Genomic DNA, 21,007 nt, shown 5'->3' with positions numbered 1-21,007 from the left:
TCCTATGTTCATAATTTTTCCTCTAAGAGTTTCTTTTTTGGCAGTCCTTGGTCAATCTTTTTTGTTTGTTTGTTTTAATCTACAACAGAGCTTTTACTAGATCTCAGTATTTCACCTTGCAGCCATATTTTCTACTTTATTGTTCAACACACTGTCAACAACTTTGCAATTATGGTAAATCATTATGTATGTATGTGCTGAAACTACCACTTCACACCTGCCCAGAAAATGAAAAGAAGTCAGACTGTATCCACCCAACCCACATCTGATCAACTTAATATGACTGTGTAAATGAGTCCTGATAGATCAATGCAGGAGTCTATCAAGTTTAACTTGATAGTGCTAACATGGAATTGTTGGTCGATTCTGTTTCCTTAAGCACCTTAAAATGTAAGTTTGCAAGCAAGGTCTGTCTTCATTTTTTAAAAAATCATTTATAAAGTACCTAAATTTCTAGCATTCACAATAAACAAATTAATACCTAGCACCTTGTAACTGACAGATTTTTCTAATCTCTTTTTCATTTACCCATACTATCTAAATCTGAATTCCCTCACCTATTCCATGACTGGTGACACATTTACACTTTTTCCAAAATTCTCATTACAAGCTGCTCTAAATTACTAAAATTATCTCAAAATGACAAATCATTTATCTCAAAATGACAATTCATTATAACACTTAATTGATCATCATGAGTATTTGGAACAGAATAAATGTGGAAGATGCTACAGTTTGGAAACAAAAACAAAAAAAGATGTCTAGAAGCAGAATAACCTGCATTTGGATAACATTTAGAAGGATGTGCAGAATCTCCTGAAAAATCTCTTTCCCCCCCCCCTGAAAAATCTAAAGAACATTTGGCTTCTGTTGAAATACCTTGAAGGCAACCCCAAATTTGCTTTAAAATCTGCTTTAGGAAAATTTAGGGAAAGAGTAGGAACTCTATTTTATAGCGTTAATTGGACAGCATTGTTGCAATACAGTTATTCTACAGACAGCATTATTTGCATTTTGTGTATATTGCTGAACTGCCAATTCTGGGCATAAGTTATATATTTTTGCAGTGATAGATGAATGTAGCCTTTTCGTCCATATACTGTACTTCCAGGAGGGGAGATAAGAAATGTGTAGGGTAATGAAAAAGCAAAACCCACTGAAGCATATTTTTAATTACCAAAGCACCAGGGATAATAATATGTTGATAACCTTTTTCAAAGTGATAAAGAGCAACCACCATGTTTTGAATTGCAGGTGAATGAAAACAACCTTCCAGCATGGGCAACCAAGAAATGTGCTTTCAAATTGTTGTGTCTATTATTCAGGGGAAATAGTCGCAGGGTATTTGTTGAAATGTAAAATTCCTTCCTTCCTTCTCCCTAAAGCATTGTGTGAGGCTCAGTAATAGTTCCAGAGCAAGGAAATGCAAGATTGAGTGTTTCCTACCTTTAACTCTAGGATAAGAGCTAGCAAAAGGAACTGAAACCCCCACAGAACTGAGGATGCTTTCCTAATCATATGAAACATGAGACCCTGATAATAAGGGAGGCATATTAAATCTAACTGAACTAAAATTAATGCAATTAGCATTTCTAAAGGGGTGGGGAGAAAATGCCTACTTTTCAAACATGATTTTAATTGATCATTTGTTAAGCGTAAATGTGGTACATATGCAATTCATGAAAGGTTCATGGGATGAAACATTTTTCTATCAGATGTTGCAGCACTCAGTTAAGGCTAAAGTGGTGATGAACACTTGAGCACTCAAGTCACTTGGTAGTATATATATTTCTTCTTCCTAACTTTTTGGGCATTGAAGTAGCCCTGAGACTCCTGACTTTATGCATTAACTCTGCACTTAACAGAGCTTTATTGCTTTTGCATTATCATTAAGCCAGATCTGCTTGCAGGACACAAGATTTGTGAATTAGAGGTTTGTCCAGAATAGACAGCCAGATGCCTAATTGCCGGGCATAAAGCATGCCAAGTATAAAGACGGATGTTTCTGTGTTAGAGGCCCAGATAATGCAATTTCCAGCTAGCCTCTTCTTAGGAAGCTGAAATAAGACAAGTGTTATCTGGTATTTACATGCAAGTCTTGCTGTGATTTGTCCCTTCTTTAAAAAAAGAAAGAACGGGGCATTAAGGATTCCCCCCACCCAAAAACTGGATACAGTGAGCAGAGTTATGAAACATATTTTTTGAAAAGACGGATTAATAGTCAGAGCTGGCATTCCAAGTAAGTTAAAAAGAGATGTGCTTAATGTGGGACGTGTGCAGGTGGAGGAGAAGCTTGAACTGCAACTCTTCACTTAATGTGTGTGTGTGTGAAAAGAAAAACGGGGTGGGGAGAAATATGTTTTTTTTGTGTTGAGTATATGTGTTGTCAGGTTTGATGGGGCGTTCTGTACAATGAGGGGGAGAATCTGCAGCTCTCCCCACCAAACACACACAAACAACAAACAACAACCTCTGTCTGTGTGCTGGTGGTTGGCGGAGAGAGTAGGAGAAAATAAGAGAGGAATCCTTCAGTAGAAAACCGTTTGACCTCATTGATCTGTTTACACGTGAGCATCTTTCCCAAGAACTCCACACAGTCAGTGCTTGAATGCAGTTTGTAAACACGAGGGTGTTTCTTCATGATGTATTAGATTGTTGCTTCTCTGGGAAATACAGAAAAGGTTGGGAGGGGGCGGGTGGGAGTGGCAGATGGCGTGGATGCTCATCTCGGCGGGGCTCGAACTCTTCCCCAGAGGACGGCAATGCTCCCCATCTTCCTCGATTACCAGCGAGAGCCGAGTAAACTTTTTAAGCCAAGGCTGGTTGGATGTCTTCGGGCAATGACGACTCGGGAGGGTGGATAGCGCTGGTTGACATAGTAACTCCTCTCCTCTGCGCAGTCGGTGGTGGCTGAGGATGGGCTCTTCGGTGGTGGTGGAGCGCTGCCTGAATGGGCTGCCGGGAGCGACCCAGGCGAGAGAAGGGGCTGCTACCAGGGCTGCTGCTTGAGCAGTCTGGGCTTCCCCCGGTCGAGCGCAGGTCCCTTCACAGTCGCCAGCCGCCCTCAGAATGGGGGCGCCGCCACGTTATGCGTAGCCAGAGGGACAGGCGGACCCCGCGCGAGCACCGGCGAGTTGTGCCTCCGCCTCCCGACTCTCCTCGAGGACTTCTTCGCCTTTTGGAAGAGACGCAACCCCAGCCCTAGAGAGGGGCGTCCTGAGCCCGGTCAGGGTGTTTTGTGAGGCGGTTGGTTCTCCTCCTCCTCCTCCTCCTCCGCTTTTGGCTCCTCCAGCCTTTTTAAAGGAAAGGGGGATTTCGTGGGGAGGAGACCCCCAGAGGGGAAAGCGCCATGAGTCAAACGCGCCCCTACGCGCCTCGAGAGAGCGGCTCCTCGCCGGCCAGCGGGGCCAGGAGGAACGAGAGTCAGGACTACTTGCTGATGGATTCGGAGGCGTGTGAGGAGAACTGCATGGTGGCGCCCTACGCTTACTACCCCGTGTGAGTAAGGCGAGGGGGTGGGGTGGGTGGGGGGCGCGACGCCGCTGTGGGGCGCGGGGGGAGGCTTTGGGGTGCAGCAGTGTGAAGGCCGGGGGTGAGGGAAGCTCCTAGGACACACACACACACACACACACACTCCTCTGGCATGCTGATGGGCGGCCAAGGGCTGTAGGGACGCTGGACTCGAGAGGAGGAAGCCACTCTCAAGCAAAGAAACAAGAGCGAGGGTCTCTCTGGTAGGGGGCGCGGTTAGGGGCGCGGTGGCTCCAGCGGCCCCTCTTCCTTTGCTTCCCTCCCCTCACTGTGTCTCGAAACAGCTGCACCTCCCCAGGTGCAAGTTCAACAAGTGAAGCTTGCCCCCGGAATAGCAGGAGAGAGCTGCACTTGTTGAACATCTCTTTGGCACCTGCTTGTTTGCAAAAGTGCTGAGGAAGCTGCCTTATTATCGTGGTCCGTGATCTAACTCGGCATTGTTGACACCGTGGTGGGTACCTAGCCTTGGGTAGTCAAGATGTGATTGGACTACATTGGCCAAAGGCTGTTTTAGGAACCTTGGAGCCTGCCATATGTCATCTAGCCCAGTATTGTCTACTATGCAAACTGGCAGCAGCTTCTCCTCGGTGGCAGACAGGAGTCAGCCCTGTCTTGGAGATGCCAGGGAGAGAACTTGGAACCTTCTGCATACAAGTATTCAGGTGCTCTTCCCAGAGCAGCCTCGTCCCCTAAAGGGGAATATCTTACAGTGCTCACATGTAGTCTCCCATTCAAATGCAACCAGGACAGACTCTGCTTAGCAAAGGGGACAATTCATGCTTGCTGCCACAAGACCAGCTCTCCTGGGGGTAGTCCAACAACATCTGGGGGACCCAAGGTTAGGGACCCCTGGTCAAAACCGACTTGTCGTGACCGTCCAGCATTTCTGACAGGAGTTTTTCCCAGCCCTTCCTGGAGATACCAGAGATGGAACCTGGGCCACTTCTGTGCTGCTAAAAGCAGGTGCTGATTTGCAAAGCAGATGCTATATCACTGGGGGGGGGGGCAGATAATAACCCCTCAGCATTTGAGGAGTCCCCCCTCTACTGAACTCCCCCCAGCTTAATAGCCCATACCTTCAAGCCCCCAAACATATTATTTTCCTCCAATAAGTGAGGCGTTGCTCTTCAAGTTTTCCCTCTGTCTGCACCCTTGCTACCACTGAGCTATGGCTCCACCACCCAAGGGGAGCTAATGGGGACATATGGGGGAGAGCTGAAGGTAGGATGAAGTGTCTGTAAAGGAAAGATTGTGCCGTTGAGTCGGTGTCGACTCCTGGCGACCACAGAGCCATGTGGGTTTTTTTGGTAGAATACAGAAGGGGGTTACCATAATTGCCTTCTCCCGCTCAGTATGAGATGATGCCTTTCAGCACCTTCCTATATCGCTGCTTCCCGATATAGGAGTTTCCTATATTCTGGGAAACACACCAGTGGGGATTTGAACCAACAGCCTCCTACTCTCAAGGCAGGTTGCTTCCTAGCCTGCACCATTAGGTGGTGAAGTGTCTGTAGTTTCTGTATAAGGTGTGTGTGTTTGAGGGTGGGAGAGAGAGTCTTTGTCCAGGCTACAGAGGTGAGCCCTCTCTCTCCTAATAGTGTGGCATGTGTATTGTGGGGCAGTGGGAGGAGGCTTCAGATAAGCATTTAGGATTCGTTATAGTAATGATGATGATGATGATAATAAGGTATATAATTATATAATATGTATTGTTGTTGTAATTTCCACTTATATACAACTTGCTTTGTGAAGTGTGCTCAGTGCAGTGAACAAAGGAGGGTAAAACATTCAGCATGCAATAACACACTATAAAATTCAATAGCCAATAAAATATAATTGAAATTTCAATGAAGTATTTATGGAGTATTTATGTCCAGCTCTTCAGATGAACCTTTCAGGGCAGTTTCCAAAGAAAGAAAAAGAAAAAGAAAAAAGAAAGATAATCAACAATAATAGCAAATCAACAAAATCCAGATCATTCGAAACAAAATAGCAGCATAAAAGCATGGAGCCAGTTTGACAGATGCAGTAAAAAAACACAACCTGGTTATAAAAGCACAGGGTTGGTTTCACTTGGCACTGAAATGAATACAGATTCAGCACTAGGCACCCCAAAAGTAAGATGTCACCACAGAAAATGCCCTTCCGAGGAAGTACAGAAGTGGCCTCTATCCAGCTCTGTAGGGGTGTGTGCATATGGAGTGGTGAAGGAAAAGCAGAGGTCACATTTGTAAAGTCTGAGGAGCATAGACTGTGAACCGGCAGCACATGAGCCACTAGTGGCAGCAGGGAATGTATCCAGCCCACTTGGACTGGGTCAGGAAGACATTCTGCAGGCTTGGCTTTGGCATAGGGTTTCCCTGTTTCTCCTGTGCTGCTGGCTACCTGCCAACTTGGTAGTCTAGAGCCAAAAGCACACCGGGGCACTGGGGCGGGTCTGTGCATGGACTGTATTGTGCCCTACGGCATCCCTTCTTGACAATCTGGTTTAGGCTGGTGGCATACTTGCCATCAAGGTTGGCTGCTAAGACAGTGAGGGTATTCTCACGATCCGTGGAAAGTGGGCTAAGGGAGCTTAGCCCACTTTCCAAGGATTGTGGGAACCACCGAGCTCGCAGGTGAGCCTGGTTTCCCCAAAGAGGGGCACCTGCTTAACTCCCCTTCCCCTTAGCCCAGGTTAGCGGAGCGAGCGCTCTGCTAATCCGGGTTTTTTGGTAATGTATTGCCACGCTGTGGCAACACACGGGGAGACCCCCGCCAGGATGCTGAAACAAGCCTCCCGCCCCTGGGGGTCTCATCAGGATGTCCCGCGTGCTCACGCGGGGCATCCAGGAACTTCTGGGGGCCGTGAAGCCCCCGATCCCCGCAGACCCCGCCGGCTCTGTGACGAAGCCGGCAGTCGTGTGGGTGGCCAATCTGGCTGCCCAGTGCTGCCTGAACAATCGTCTGCTAAGCCTGCTCTCGGCGAGTCTCACTGATCGTGAGACTCACCTCATTGTGTGCCTTCCTGTCCAGCATGTCATAGAAGGCTTTGTCAATGATTTATTTCTTTGTAAAATGCGTGATCTTGCTCTTCAGTTCTATAGGTAGTCTTAAGGTGGCTCACAGTTCTTGAGTGAAATCAAACAATGCAAAAAGTGTCAAATTACAGTAGAATGCAATACAACTGAATGAGAGGAGCATTTTTATGTGTGGTGATGGAAAGGGGAGTGTGAGATAAAGAGTCCTTTTGTAAAATATATATGGAGGGTGGTGAGACATAGAGGCAGAGCTGTTTTCTCTCTAAAAGAGCAGAGTATAAGGGAGGTGGCAGGTCTATGAGATGGAAGCAGTATCAGGGTGTGTGTTCTCTGTCAAGTTGAAGGTATATGGAGATGGGGAATGAATGGAATGTGAGGAATTGGGACGCTATGATTGTAAGGGGAAGATAATGAGGGAAGTGTGTGGATACATGGTGTACATCATGTATAGTGCAGATTCGTTACTAACTTTAAGCATCCTCAACCTTAATAGATGATGTAGGCGGAAATAAACTAAACTATCCTAAAGAGGGTAGTTAAAATCATGGAAAGAGTGATTTTTTGTCTGTCTCCTGATGCACATCTGTGTGGAGTGAGAATTCTACTTTTCACAATGATCTTCTCTAGTACAGACTAGGGGCCGAACTAAACGTCATTCAAATGCATCACTAGTGTTTATGTGCTTCAGTTTTCTTTGGTAAATAGCAGCACACATGGTTTGGGACCCCGAGAGGAGTAGGAGGTTTTAACTCTACCACCCCCACCCACAGTTCTGTTCTTGATCACACCCCCATCCTGCAGTTGCTATTTGATGAAAGCAAAAAACTCCCATGGGTGCTGATGCCTGACCAGTCCGCAGCTACACACCTACATGGTGCTGACTCAGAAGTCCCTTTGCTTCTCCTACTGTCTTACAATCTCTGCTGGTAAGGGCACTGGGACCCCCTTCCCCTAGGTCAACACTCAGAGGTGATGGCCTCTTCCCACATGCTGCATTCCCCAGTAAGCTATCAGTGCTGCAATATTTTCTTTTCATTTAGAAGCATTCCATTCTGTGAGCCTCCCCTGCAGTGCAAAGTGGAATGGCCCATAATCACATTGGCCATTTGGATCACACAACTAGGTCCTAGCATGGATGAAAGCCGTAACTTCAATATCGCCATAAAGATGATTGATGTATTTCCATTTTGTTAACACAAAATGACACAGTATCAGTCAGAAGTCTTAAATGTGCCTTCTTAATCTGCTTATATAGCTGTTCAATATGACAGTGATATAACCAACAGGAAAATTTAAAAAAGACTCGTGGACATAAAATTTCCACACGTCTAACAAAAACGTAGACTAGGAAACTTTTTTGAAAATCGGGAACACATGAGAATAGAAAAGATACCAAGAAATATGCTGGGGTGTGAGGAGAGAACCTCCTCCTCCTATTTGACTCCTTTGTCATTATGGGCCTTCTGGTGATGTTTTTCAGCATTAGTAAATACATTTTCAGTTTGCATTCAGAATAGAACTGCAGTCCTGTGTATGAAATGCAAAAGTGTTTGCACGAACATACCTGGAAGAGGGTTTAAGGACCAACAAATGACTTCTTGTTGCATAGAACTGGTTTTTTTCTGTCTGGAATCCAAAGTACAAAGTGCAGAGGAGTTGGAAAACATAGATGCAGAAGAGAAAGTGATTAAAAAAGCAGAGGTCCTTTTCTAGAGTTAGAAATGAATATTCCTGCATAATGTTGGTACATCTAGGTCTACTACTTATGCAGAAAGTCTTGCTTCGGTGAGTAGGAGCCCCACCGCCTGTTGAGATCATCTAGAGAGGTTTGCCTGCAGTTGCCACCAACTCGGTTGGTCTACCACTTGCTCTCTTGACCCTTGCCCAACATGGCTTGTTCTATCTAGCAGGGAGGCTGTTGTAGGCAACCTGGTGGAAATCATAAATGCCTTTCTGAGGGAGGGCAGGATGCCTCCTTGTCTTAAGGAGGCCATTATTAGACCTCTTCTAAAGAAGCTTGCATTAGATCCCTCAGAGTTGAGCAATTATAGGCCTGTTTCCAACCTCCTATGGTTGAGCAAGGTAATTGAGAGGGTGGTGGCCTCTCAGCTCCAGACGGTCTTGGAGGAAACTGATTATCTAGACCCATTTCAAAGTGGTTTTCGGGTGGGCTATGGGGTGGAAACTGCCTTGGTTGGCCTGATGGATGATCTCCAATTGGGAATTGACAGAGAAAGTGTGACTCTATGGGTCCTTTTGGATCTCTCGGTGACTTTCAATACTATCGACCATAGTATCCTCCTGGAACGTCTGAGAGTGTTGGGGGTGGGAGGCACTGTTTTACAGTGGTTCCGCTCCTACCTCTTGGACAGATTCCAGATGGTGTTGATTGGAGATTGTTGCTCTTCGAAATCTGAGTTGAAGTACGGTGTGCCTCGAGGCTCCGTACTTTCTCCAATGCTTTTTAATATCTACATGAAACCGCTGGGAGAGATCATCGGGATTTGGAGCTGGGTGTTACCAGTATGCTGATGACACCCAGATCTACTTCTCCATGTCAACTTCTTCAGGATGTGGCATATTCTCCCTAAATGCCTGCCTGGAAGCAGTAATGGGCTGGATCAGGGAGAATAAACTGAAGCTGAATCCAGATAAGACAGAGGTACTTATTATGTGAGGTCAGAACTCTAGAGATGATTTTGATCTACCTGTTCTAGATGGGGTCACATTTCCCCCAAAGGAACAGGTTCGCAGTCTGGGAGTACTTGTGGATTCACACCTCTCCCTGGTTTCTTAGGTTGAGGCGGTGGCTAGGGGTGCTTTCTATCAGCTCCGGCTGGTACTCCAGCTGCGCCCATTTCTCGAGATCAATGACCTCAAAACAGTGGTACATTTGTTGGTAACCTCCAGACTTGACTTCTGTAATGCACTCTACGTGGGGCTGCCTTTGTACATAGTCCGGAAACTTCAGTTGGTTCAGAATGCGGCAGCCAGGTTGGTCTCTGGGTCATCTCGGAGAGACCACATTACACTTCTGCTGATGGAATTGCACTGGTTGCCTATAGGTTTCTGGGCAAAATACAAAGTGCTAGTTATAACTTATAAAGCCCTAGACGGCTTAGGCCCTGGGTATTTGAGAGAACGTCTTCTTCACTATGAGCCCCACCGTCCACTGCGGTCATCTCTGGAGTCTGTCTCCAGTTGCCACCAGTTTGTCTGGTGGCCACACGGAGACAGGCCTTCTCAGTTGCAGCCCCGGGACTATGGAATATACTCCCTATTGAGATACGATCCTCCCCATCTCTGACAATTTTAAAAAAATATTTAAAAACCCATATTTTTAATCAGGCTTTTTCAGCTTCTTAATAACGTATAGGTTTTTAATTCTATGATTTTTAAAATTGTTAGTTTTTAATGGTTTTGTTTTTATGTGTTTTTATATGTGTGTTAACTGTTTTATCATTGTGAACCGCCCAGAGACACGTGTGTGGGGCGGTATAAAAGTGTAGTAGTAGTAGTAGTAGTAGTAGTAGTAGTAGTAATAATAATAATACAAATTGAAATTGAAAGGCTGTGGAAGAAAAAGACCAAAATCATCCCAGTGGTAATTGGCGCCCTGGGTGCAGTTCCAAAAGACCTTGAAGAGCACCTCAACACGATAGGGGCCACAGAAATCACCACCAGCCAATTACAAAAAGCAGCTTTACTGGGAACAGCCTATATTCTGCGACGATATCTAGAACAACAGCAACAACATTGACAATAAAATTCTGGCATCCCAGGTCCTTGGGAAGGACTCAATGTCTGGATAAAACAAACCAGTCAATAACACCTGTCTGACTGTGTAAATAAATAAATAAATAAAAATATTATTTTACCAAAGACAACCACAGGGCTCTGTGGTTGCCAGGAGTCAACACCGACTCAATGGCACACTTTACCTTTACCTTTTAATATGTTACAGTCAAAAGGACAGATGAGCTCTCTTAGGTAGTAACTTTGGGAGTCGCACGTACATGTGTCACAGCTAGATCTGTCATGTCTCTGTGTGACATAGGAACACAGGAACATAGGAAGCTGCCATATACTGAGTCAGACGATTGGTCTATCTAGCTCAGTATCTAGCTTCACAGACGGGCAGCGGCTTCTCCAAGGTTGCAGGCAGGAATCTCTCTCAGCCCTATCTTGGAGAAGCCAAGGAGGGAACTTGTAACCTAAATGTGTGTGGGAAGAGTAGGTGGGTAGCAGGACTTCACCTGTACCCACAACAGCAGCAGTTTCATTTTGGCATTTCTCTGCAGCTCATGTCCTCATCTCAACGTGAAGTCTGCTAAGAAAATTAGTTGCAGATTATTTTAATCAATTGTCCACCCTAAACACTACCTGGTTATCTTAAGGACTTTCAGATTACCCTGCAATTAGGCTACCCTGAGCACTTTCAAAGTGACCCTCCCAAGACAAACTGGGAGAAAGTCAGGGAGAAAGTCAGCTGACATGAAGCTGTCACAGCCTGCAGCTCAATGTGCAAAGTTCCTTAAAAATATTTACATATAGTTCAGGATGTAGGTCACATTATCTTGTTAATTTTCACGTGAAAGAAATTAAGCAAAACAACATATTACCTTCCCTCGCCTCCTGAACTGCCATACCAGGACTATTCTGGATTAGCAAGAGTATCACATAATAGATTTTACCATGCATCGGTTATGACCTAGGCTACATTCAGCAGCTGACACCCTGGGTAACACTGCATGTGTGTCTCAAACATCAGTGCAATAACTTCAAGTGCAGAGCTGGTCTTGTGGTAGCAAGCATGACTAGTCCCCTTTGCTAAGCAGGGTCCACCCTGCATATGAATGGGAGACTATATGTGTGAGCACTGTAAGATATTCCCCTCAGGGGATGGGGCCACTCTGAGAAAAGCATCTAGGTTCTAAATACCCTCCCTGGCATCTCCAAGACAGGGCCGAGAGAGCCTGCTGTCTGAACCCTTGGAGAAGCCGCTGCCAGTCTGTGTAGACAATACTCAGCTAGATGGAGCAATGGTTTGATTAGGTATATGGCAGCTTCCTATGTTCCTCTCTGCTTCTGCAAGAGCACAAATAATGCAGGGCTCTTCCCCATGCTCTGGAAGCCTGGGAAAGTCCTAATTCACAAGTCAATTCTTTTGCCACTGTGTTATACCAGCAATCTATCTTATTTAGAAGGTGCTCAGAGCACCTTTTATCCACTTTGGCTGATACTCCAACTGCGACCTTACCTGGACAGAGATAGCTTGCCCACCGTTACGCTCTAGTAACTTTTCACTTAGATTACTGCAATGTGTTGTATGTGGGGCTGCCTTTGAAAGCGGTCTGGAAACTGCACCCGGTACAAAATAGAGCTCCAGGATTATTGACTGGGACTGGTAATCCAGTATATCATTAATGCACCACCATATACATTAAAAGTACATTGAAAAGTATGTCGATGTTTAAAGCAATAGAGAGTCTGAGAAATTACATGGACTTTTGACAACCAGACCAATATAAAATACTGTGCTTATAGTTTTTGGTTTTTTGAATTGATTGTGACATTTCTACTTGTTTGTGTGTTTGAGGAACAGTCATCCACCATACAGAACAAGAAGTGATTACACTATGTAATATGACAAAAATCTGAAATGCTTGGTGATGGCTGTAAGAGGTATACTTTCTATCTCTAATACTCCCTCTTTGTCTCTTAACTACTTAACATGAGTCATTTTGTTATCCACCTCCTCTGATTTATACCACTTGATCTTGCCAAGATATATTAACACAGCCTTGTACAGAACCGGAATGCTGGTAGGAGGTAGCAGCAGTAGGAAATGATAAAGATGATGATGTTCAGTGGCTCTCTAAGACCACATGCTCAATATAAAAGCCTACAATTTTGAAATGAACCCCTTTAATAACTGTGGGGTTAAATATAATTATTCAAATATGGTAATGATAGAATTAAGACTTTCATTTTGGAAATACCTGAAAGAGACTTAGAGCTACAGCCTACAGGTCAATGGCACTGCCCAGATGAGCATCTTACCTGCTGAAAGTTCACCCCCCTTTTGGCAAGATACTGTGTTTACCGAAATCCAAAGACTAAGAGGTGAGTCTCACGATCAGTGAGACTCGCCTCTAGGAGGTTTGCAGGGAGAGCAGGCTTAGAAAGCTCTCCCCGCAGACGAGCAGGGAAGCAGACCTGGGCAGCCGGATTGGCCACCCAAACCACTGCCAGCTCCGTCATGGAGCCAGTGGGTGCTGCGGGGATCGGGGGCCATGCGGCCCCCGGAAGTTCCAGGATGCCCCCCGCAAGTGCACAGGGCATCCTGGAGAGACCTCTGAGCCCGGGAGTCTACTTGTGTGTCACTGTGCACCGTGGCAACACACCAGCAAAGAAATGAGGTTAATGGAGTGCTCGCTCCGTTAACCTCATTTAAGGCAAGGGTGTTCTAGGTGGGCTAGCTGCCTTGGGAGCACCAGGCACGCCCACAAGCCCAGTGTTTCCCACAATCGATGGAAAGCGTGCTAAGTTCTCTTAGCCCACTTTCCATCGATCGTGGGAATAGCCTGCAAGTTCTTTAAGGTTAGACATTAGGGGATGGTCTTAAATTCAGAGTTCTCTTCATTTCGGGTAAACACAATATAACCTGTATTTTTAAGGGATCATCTTAAATTCAGAGTTCTCTTTTATCTGAGAGAATGGTATTGAGTAGGGATAGGAAAGATAAGGAGCAAGGGAGAGGAACCAGGACCAGATAGGAAACTGAGGCTGGTCTGTCTGGTAGTGAAAAGCAAGTTAAAAACAAACAATCATAGAAAACATCCTCAAAATAAAAGAGACAGCTACAACCACTAAAATGATAATGGAGGGCAACTCATTGGCCAAAAGGCTGGCTAAAATGGACAGCATTCAGTCTCCTCTGAAAGTCTGGGGGATCCATGTGGATCTCAGTTGAGAACCTGGAGTTTTATAGCCTGGGGTTTTATAGCCTGGCAGAGCCCTCCCAGAAGACCTAGTTAGGTGCGTAGGTTCTGCTTGAGTAGGCTGTCCCTAAGGTACTTGATGCCCAAGCCAATTGGGGCTTTAAAGATAATAAACTAGTACCTTGAATTGTTCCCAGAAACGTACTGGCAGCCAGTTCAGTGCCTTCAAAATAGATGTTCTGTGTGTATGTCACGGATCATACCATGCTGCCACCACATGTCGCAGCCTGGTCATAACCAGACCTGTGATTTTTAAGTTTAATCGCTACCACCAAGTAGATCTTTATGCTTTTTCTGGCTTGAGTCTAGGGGTGTGCACGGAACCGGCTGGCCTGGTTCAATTCGAGTCCGAACTGGACTCAAACCAGACCAGGCCAGTTTGATCTGGCACCCCTTCAGACCCCCCCGCCCCGTTTGGTTCGGTCTCGGGGGATTTGAGGAACTTTTTATTTTTTTATTTTTAAAAAATGGTTCAAAGTTTGGTTCAAAGGTTCGGGGTCGAACCAAACCATCTCCTGTTCAGTCAGTTTGGGGGTTCGTGGCCTTTTTTTAAAAAAAAAAGTTTTAACCTTACCCCCTTTGGGGGAGTTGTTGGAGGTGGCGGCGGGGGGGTGTCCACGGAGGTTCTCCCTCCCCCAGCCAGTCTCCCTTGCAGCCCAAACCGGCCTGTTCAACCGGCTCTTCGGCCTGTTCAGGCCTTCCCCTCTAGCACAGTGGCCACTTTGGAGGCCGCCGCACCTGCAGTTGGCCTCTGCATGACCCAGGCCACGCAGAGGCCAATTACACAGGTGTGGGGCCTCCAAAATGGCTGCCATGCCAGAGGGGAAAGGCCCAAACGGGCTGAAGAGCCGGCTGAATGTGCCCGTTTGGTCTGCAAGGGAGTTCGATGGGGGAGGGGGAACTTCCACGGACTCCCCCCCCAACAACTCCCCCGAAGTGGGTAAGGTTAAAACATTTTTTTAAAAGGCCACGAACCCCCGAACAGACTGAACAGGAGATGGTTTGGTTCGACCCTGAATCTTTGAACCAAACAGGTTCGACACAGAACATGTCGAACCTGTTTGGACATCCCTAGCTGAGTCTACTGAAACCAGCCTTCCAACTTCTGTTGTATTAATAATGTAATAGTCTGGTAAGGCTTTAGGCGTGGGGTGGAGAAAACAGACAGAAGCTACAGATGTTTATCTACAAATGTTGCTTTGAAAATAGTTCAATTTAAAATACTTCCTTAGGGAAATTTAGTACCAAAACAGCAACCAAATCAGCACATGGAAGAAATAAAATGTGATCAAAACACATCCAAACTGACCTGACACTGGGCCCTACTTTCAGAGTCCTTACCCAGAGAGGCTTTCCACACGAGCAGTGTGGAGAACCTGCAGGCGGGTTGCGGGGAGAGCGGGCTTGCACACAAACAGTCAGCTTGCCCTGGGCGACTGGACTGGCTGCCCACAGGATTACCAGCTTCATCATAGAGCTGGTTGGGGCAGCAGGGATCAGGGGCCTTCCGGCGATGGAGATTCTGGGGAGCCCCCCAATGCCGGGAGGTTGGTTGTACCATCCCAGTCAGGCATCTCCTCATAGGTCACCATGCTGCAGAGTTGCACCGCAATGACACACAACCAACTAAACAGGGTTAGTGGAGCACAGGCTCTGCTAACCTCATTTAAGGGGAGGGGGAATTAAGTGGGCTTGCTGCCTGGTTTCTACCGTGCATGAGAATAACCTCAGAGTCTTCTGCAGTCAACTAAGCTTCTACAGCAAACCTGGCTTGCCCCATGGAGAGCAGCCTTAGGCCCTGCTCTCACTTCACAATTCTGGGGTTTCAGTCCCAGACTACTGGTGAGTGATTCCACTCCCCAGAGAGAATGAGGTCATTCAAATGATTAAATGAAACCCTGGGGCTATTCTCACGACCAGCAAAAATCGGGCTAGGAGAGCCTAGCCCGATTTTTGCTGGTCGTGTAAACCACCGGGCTCTTAGGCAAGCCTGGTGGTTTACAAGCGGGTAACCCACTTAATTGACCCTGCCCTTAGCTGAGGTTCTTAGCACTCCCTTAGCACTTGCTCCGCTAACCCCATATTTGTGCTTGTGTATTGCTGCGGCGTGGCTCCGCGCTGCGGCAACCCACGTGTAGACCCCCGACCGGGAGGCTAAAAAGCAGCCTCCCCTCTCGGGGCTCTCTCCAGTATGCCCTGGACACTCTCGCAGGGCATGCTGGAGCTTCCGGGGGCCCCCGATCCCCACAGCCCTCGCTGACTCCATAACGGAGCTGGCAGTCATGTGGGTGGCCGGTTTGGTCACCCAGAGCAGATTGACTGCTCGTCTGTGGGGAGAGCGGGCTTAGCCCGCTTTCCCTGCAAACCCCATCCAGGCTCTTCTCACCGATCATGAGAAGAGCCTCCCAGTGTTATATCCAGGTTTGGGAGCTGCGTATGCTCCCAATTTTTGGTTGTATGGAAGCAAGTTAAGAGGAAAACCTGGGTAGAAGTGATTGTGTGGAAGCAAGGTAGGAGGAAAAGCTATCCAGGTTGTCCTCCTACGTTTCTTCCATACAGTCACTTCTACCCAGGTTTTCCTCTAAACTTGCTTCCACACAACTAAAAACTGGGAGCACACCCAGCTCCCAAACCTGGGTAGAACACAGCTTTTGATTGTGTGAATGACCTCTCAGAGAGGCAGACCAGAATGGTACCATGGTAGGCGGTACTGAAAGCTGTTGAGAGGTCCAACAGAAACACCAGGGATGCATTCCACTTGTCTAATTTCTAGCATAGATCTTTCACCAGTGTAACCAAGGCAGTTTCAGACCCATAACTAGGTTGAAAGACAGATTGAGGCTATTCACATGATGGGAGAAAATGGGGCTAGCGGAGGCCCTTAAACCCCTGCCCTTAAACCAGGTTTGTGGAGCGAGCACACCGCAAACCTGGTTTTTCTAATCGTGATTTGCCGTGGTGTGGCTCCGCACTGCGGCAACTCATGAGTAGCCCCTGTCCGGGAGGCAAAAAAACAGCCTCCAGGCTCAGTCAGTCGCTCCAGTATCCTCTGCGGGCTCACGCGGGGCATGCTGGTGCTTCCGGGGGCCATTCGGCCTCCGATCCTCGCAGCCCCTGCTGGCTACATAACGGAGCTAGCAGTCGTGTGGGCTGCTTCTCTCCTCGCAAACCCCATCCAGGCTGTCCTCACTGATCTTGAGAAGAGCTTCCTTGACATGATAAGATTGATATAGAGGCTGTTCACACGTGTGTGCAAAACTGGGCTAAGGGAGCCCAGCCTAGTTTTGCATGCACATGTGAACCGCTGGCATCAGGCACAATTCCGGCAGCACCATGGCGGCAAACCCGCCTACGAAGCCTCCCCTGAAAACAGGGTTAGGAAAGCAAGTTCTCTCCTAACCCTGTTTTTCTGCTTGTGTGCCATGGCTGACAAACTCAGGAAGGGGGATCCCCATAATGCACCACACACTTGCAAGGTACATTCTGGGATCTCTGGTGGGGTGGGGCAGTGTGGGGCTCAATGTGTGTCATCCAAGATTTGGCCAAGGCTGGAGTGGCTGGTGGTTACAGATGATCAAATACCATTGGTGACCCCTTTAATCTTATTGTCCCTGCTAACTGAGCAAAGAGGCAACGTTTAAAGTGATTATTTTTTTACATTTAGCAAGGGGAGAGCAACTAGCCCTATCCAGTGGCTGTAGCTGTGGTCTAACTTACATTTCATATAGTGAGGCGATTCTCACAATCGCCCGAAAATGGCTGGCTCCCAGCAGCTAGACCTCTTAAGTATCCCTCCCATTAGCCCAGGTTAACAGAGCGAGCGCTCCGCTAACCTGGGCTTCTGGATTGTGCACCAGCATGGTCTGCGCCATGGCGACACTTGAGTAGACTCCCGGGCTTGGGGGTCTCTCCAGGATGCCCCGCACATTTGTTTTTTTGGGGGGGCTGTGTGGCCACCAATCCCCGCGGCCCCCACAGGCTCCATGACAGAGCCGGCAGTCATGTGGGTGGCCGATCTGGCCACCCAGGGCTCCGCGGGCAGTCGTCTGCGGGGAGAGTGGGCTATGCTCGCTCTTCCCGCAGCTCATTTCGGTGAGTCTCACTGATTGTGAGACTCGCCTCAATGTGTGACCTCTCTGGGGACAGGGAAGCATCTTATTTATTATTTATTTTTCTGTTGAAACAACTTTGGGAACGTTGGTTGAAAAGTAGTATAGAAATATTCACCATTGTCGTTGTCATCGTCGTAGTTAGTAGTAATATTGTGAAGCAGATTTCTTGAGAAATGCTACAGTACTTATTGGTTATGGGTGCTTGATAAGAACTGCCTCATCACATGGCTAGACATTACAGAAGACCCATTTCACATCAGGCCTTCTACTGACATATGTCCCACTTCAGATTTACAGGCAACCACCACATGGTAAGTGTTATTTGGTAGGCAACCAAAGAGTTCTTAGCGGCGATGTGAGGAACTCAGGTCTTCCAGATCTGAACACAACTTGCTAAACACTGAATCACACTGATATTTTGCAGTGGGTCTAGGATAAGAACTACTTTATATCAGGGATGAGCTTTAATGACTTGCTTCATTTCATCTACCTTGTGAATATAAGCAAGTGCTTCCAGTTTTCTGAAAGGTTTGGGACATTCAGCCCCAGTAGACACAGAGATGGTTGCCTAGAGCATCCATCTGCTGGGGGAATCCCACAATGCACCTTCCATGCCATGCAGTGCATTGTGGGATATCTGGAGGCCATCTCCATCTTGTTCTGCTATCCTTTTATTGGAGAGGAACACAAGTTCTAAAACATGCAGGGGAAAGTGGCCATCTCCTGGGGGAATCCCCCAATGCACCATGCAGTGCAGATAATCTGGGACCACATTCCGTGCTCCCAGCAACATTTCAGTGATTGTCTGGGGGGAAGATGAGTTGGACCAGCCTCCCCACCAATGCCTGCCCTGTCATGTGAGTACCTCCAATATCTGTTCAACTTGTAGTGCACTTTGTATACCTACGTTGAAAATATTATTAAATCTTCTGCAAGGTGCAAATAAAAATCAGTTTAGATTTTATCCAAATGCTCAAAATTTCTCAGAAACAAAATCATAACGACTTCTTACTAAAGTTCTAGGAATAATACAGGTTTGCAACATGATGGATGTAGAATGATTAGCACTTTACAAGCAAGCAAGTTAACTAGAAAATTACTGCTCCCCCCAAACACAATTATTTTATTAAGTTTATGACACCCAAATAGAAGGGCATTTGCTTGTATTCTGCAGACTTCCCATGTGTCCATATGTTTAACTTAATCCCTCATTCTTCCTTTTTAAATATATCTCCAAAGTCTAAAATATCTACTTAGGATTATGTTGCTTAGATTGCTCACACACTTCTAAAACTGTAAGGAGCTGGGGCCTTAGTCCAGGAAGGACGCGGGCAGCAGAGTAAAGTATACTATGATTCGCATGTTGTGAAGCAACTTGGATGTGGAGTTCAAGGAGGACAGACCAATACTAGATCCAGGTCACAAAACTGGCCAGAGCTTGGGACTCATCAGCCATAAAGTACAGGAACAAGAGCATTCTTCAGAGTCCAGAACTCCTGAGCGTAATCTCCTGAAGAATAATCCATTTCTATACCAGGACTATGTGCTCCCCTATGCCTGCTTGTCAACACCAGCACTGGGCTGGGAAGAATGTTCTGGAAAGAAGGTGTGCAAGGGTCCAGCCAGGAGGCTGCCACTTTAAGACACTTCTCTGTCGAAACAATAGGACGGAGCCCGGGAGAGAGAGAGTCTAGGACATGTAAGGCCAAAGTTGAGCTCTGGATCCATTAGACAAGGTGCTCACTTGGATCGCTCTAAGGTCCTCTAGCCTTATTGTGCTTTCCCAGTGCCCTGTTGCTCCTCATGGAATCCTGCTCAGGGGCAGGAGAGGATGCAGAACATTTGCTCCTTTCACCAGAAGAGCAGGCCAACGATCTGCCAGCCCCATTACATCTCAACTTGCACAAATCAGATCATAGTGTACTGCAAACAAAACATAGTTGTGTATTGCAGTTTCATATACAGTAAGACATTTATTTATTTAGTTAGTTAGTTAGTTAGTTAGTTAGTTATTTTATTTCTATATCGCCCTTCCAAAAATGGCTCAGGGCAGTTTACACAGAGAAATAACAAATAAATAAGATGGATCCCTGTCCCCAAAGGGCTCACAATCTAAAAAGAAACGTAGGATAGACACCAGCAACAGTCACTGGAGGTAATGTGCTGGGGGTGGATAGGGCCAGTTACTCTCCCCCTGCTATATAAAGAGAATCACCACGTTAAAAGGTGCCTCTTTGCAAAGTTATCAGGGGTTAATATGAGGAACATTTATTCTTCCAATTAAACACTTTAAGTCATGAGTAGTGACGCAGTATAAAGTAATGTATATATGGTACATAACCTCTCAGAAATGAAACAGAATTTTGGGGGGAAATCATTTGGATACTGAAACTGAAGTTCCCAGTGAGAATGCAGAATGTTGGTTTCAGAGTAAATGGTGCCAAAGAAGGAAAGATAACATTCCCATTGAGTCACCATTAGTCAATCTGGCCTGCCAGGAAATTCCTTCATGACCCAACATATGTATCAATCTGCCAGAATTCTAGCATGTGCAAATTTCATCTATTGAGTCATCCCAAAATAATATTTTGAGCAGAACTTCATCTCACCTAATATTCCATTTTTAGTTCTGATATTCTCTGATGCCCTGGAGGAATGGGACCATTGTTCCCTCTAAGGCATGCACACGTGCGTGTGCTCACAAATTTTTGGATGTCTGCTCAGTTCAATTTAGATCCCTCTCAGGTTGAATCAGGAAAGCCCTATTCTAAATGCAGGTTTGCACACACTGCCTTGATACTGCTGCCCAGAACGGAACTCATTCCACACAGAGGTGAAACAAATTAGAGGAACCACTGAATGGGACTCTTTCTGTCTCATAGACATTACCCCTGTTCAGTCCTGATTGTATCTGGGGGTGCCATACTGTTGCATACAGCATCCCAAAAGTACACCTGCAAGCCTCACCTCCATCTTGACGCTCTCTCAAACCTCACCCCCTTGCTCTCCATGGTTTGTCTGCAGACACAAATGCTGTATGTTCGGAGAGATTCTTCGGCAGGCCAGAAGAGTGGTGTGCCTCACCATTCCAATCATGGGAAGAATCTGTCCATGAACGAAGCATTCACCTCTGCAGAAAAACACTGTAACCATGAAAAGTGAAGAGCGAGGTTTCAGAGCACATCAGCACAAGGATGAAACTTAAAGGCATGCTCTCAGGGATATTGCATGCAGGTATAGCATCCTCAGATACAATAATGAATGAGTAGGGCTAATATGGAAGAGAAGTGCCTTTGAACACAACAGAGGCTTCAGACTAGACATCGCAAGATATTCATAT

The 21,007-nt window shown here is 46.4% G+C and overlaps 1 protein-coding gene across 2 annotated transcripts in view; it reads left to right on the top strand.

Annotated features, from left to right (window-relative positions):
- Window positions 1–2,722: 2,722 nt before the first annotated feature.
- TRPC6 (transient receptor potential cation channel subfamily C member 6) overlaps window positions 2,723–21,007 on the top strand; it is a 144,584-nt gene continuing 126,299 nt past the window's right edge. For both annotated transcript variants that reach the window (XM_053313180.1, XM_053313182.1), the window contains exon 1: window positions 2,723–3,498. In XM_053313180.1, the coding sequence (XP_053169155.1) occupies window positions 3,350–3,498 (149 nt within the window). In that variant the 5' untranslated portion in view covers window positions 2,723–3,349. The remainder of the gene's footprint in view (window positions 3,499–21,007) is intronic.

The sequence above is a fragment of the Hemicordylus capensis genome, chromosome 3 (genome assembly GCF_027244095.1).
Source record: "Hemicordylus capensis ecotype Gifberg chromosome 3, rHemCap1.1.pri, whole genome shotgun sequence".
Classification (NCBI taxonomy): Eukaryota; Metazoa; Chordata; class Lepidosauria; order Squamata; family Cordylidae; genus Hemicordylus; species Hemicordylus capensis.
This window is presented reverse-complemented; position numbering and strand designations above follow the sequence as displayed.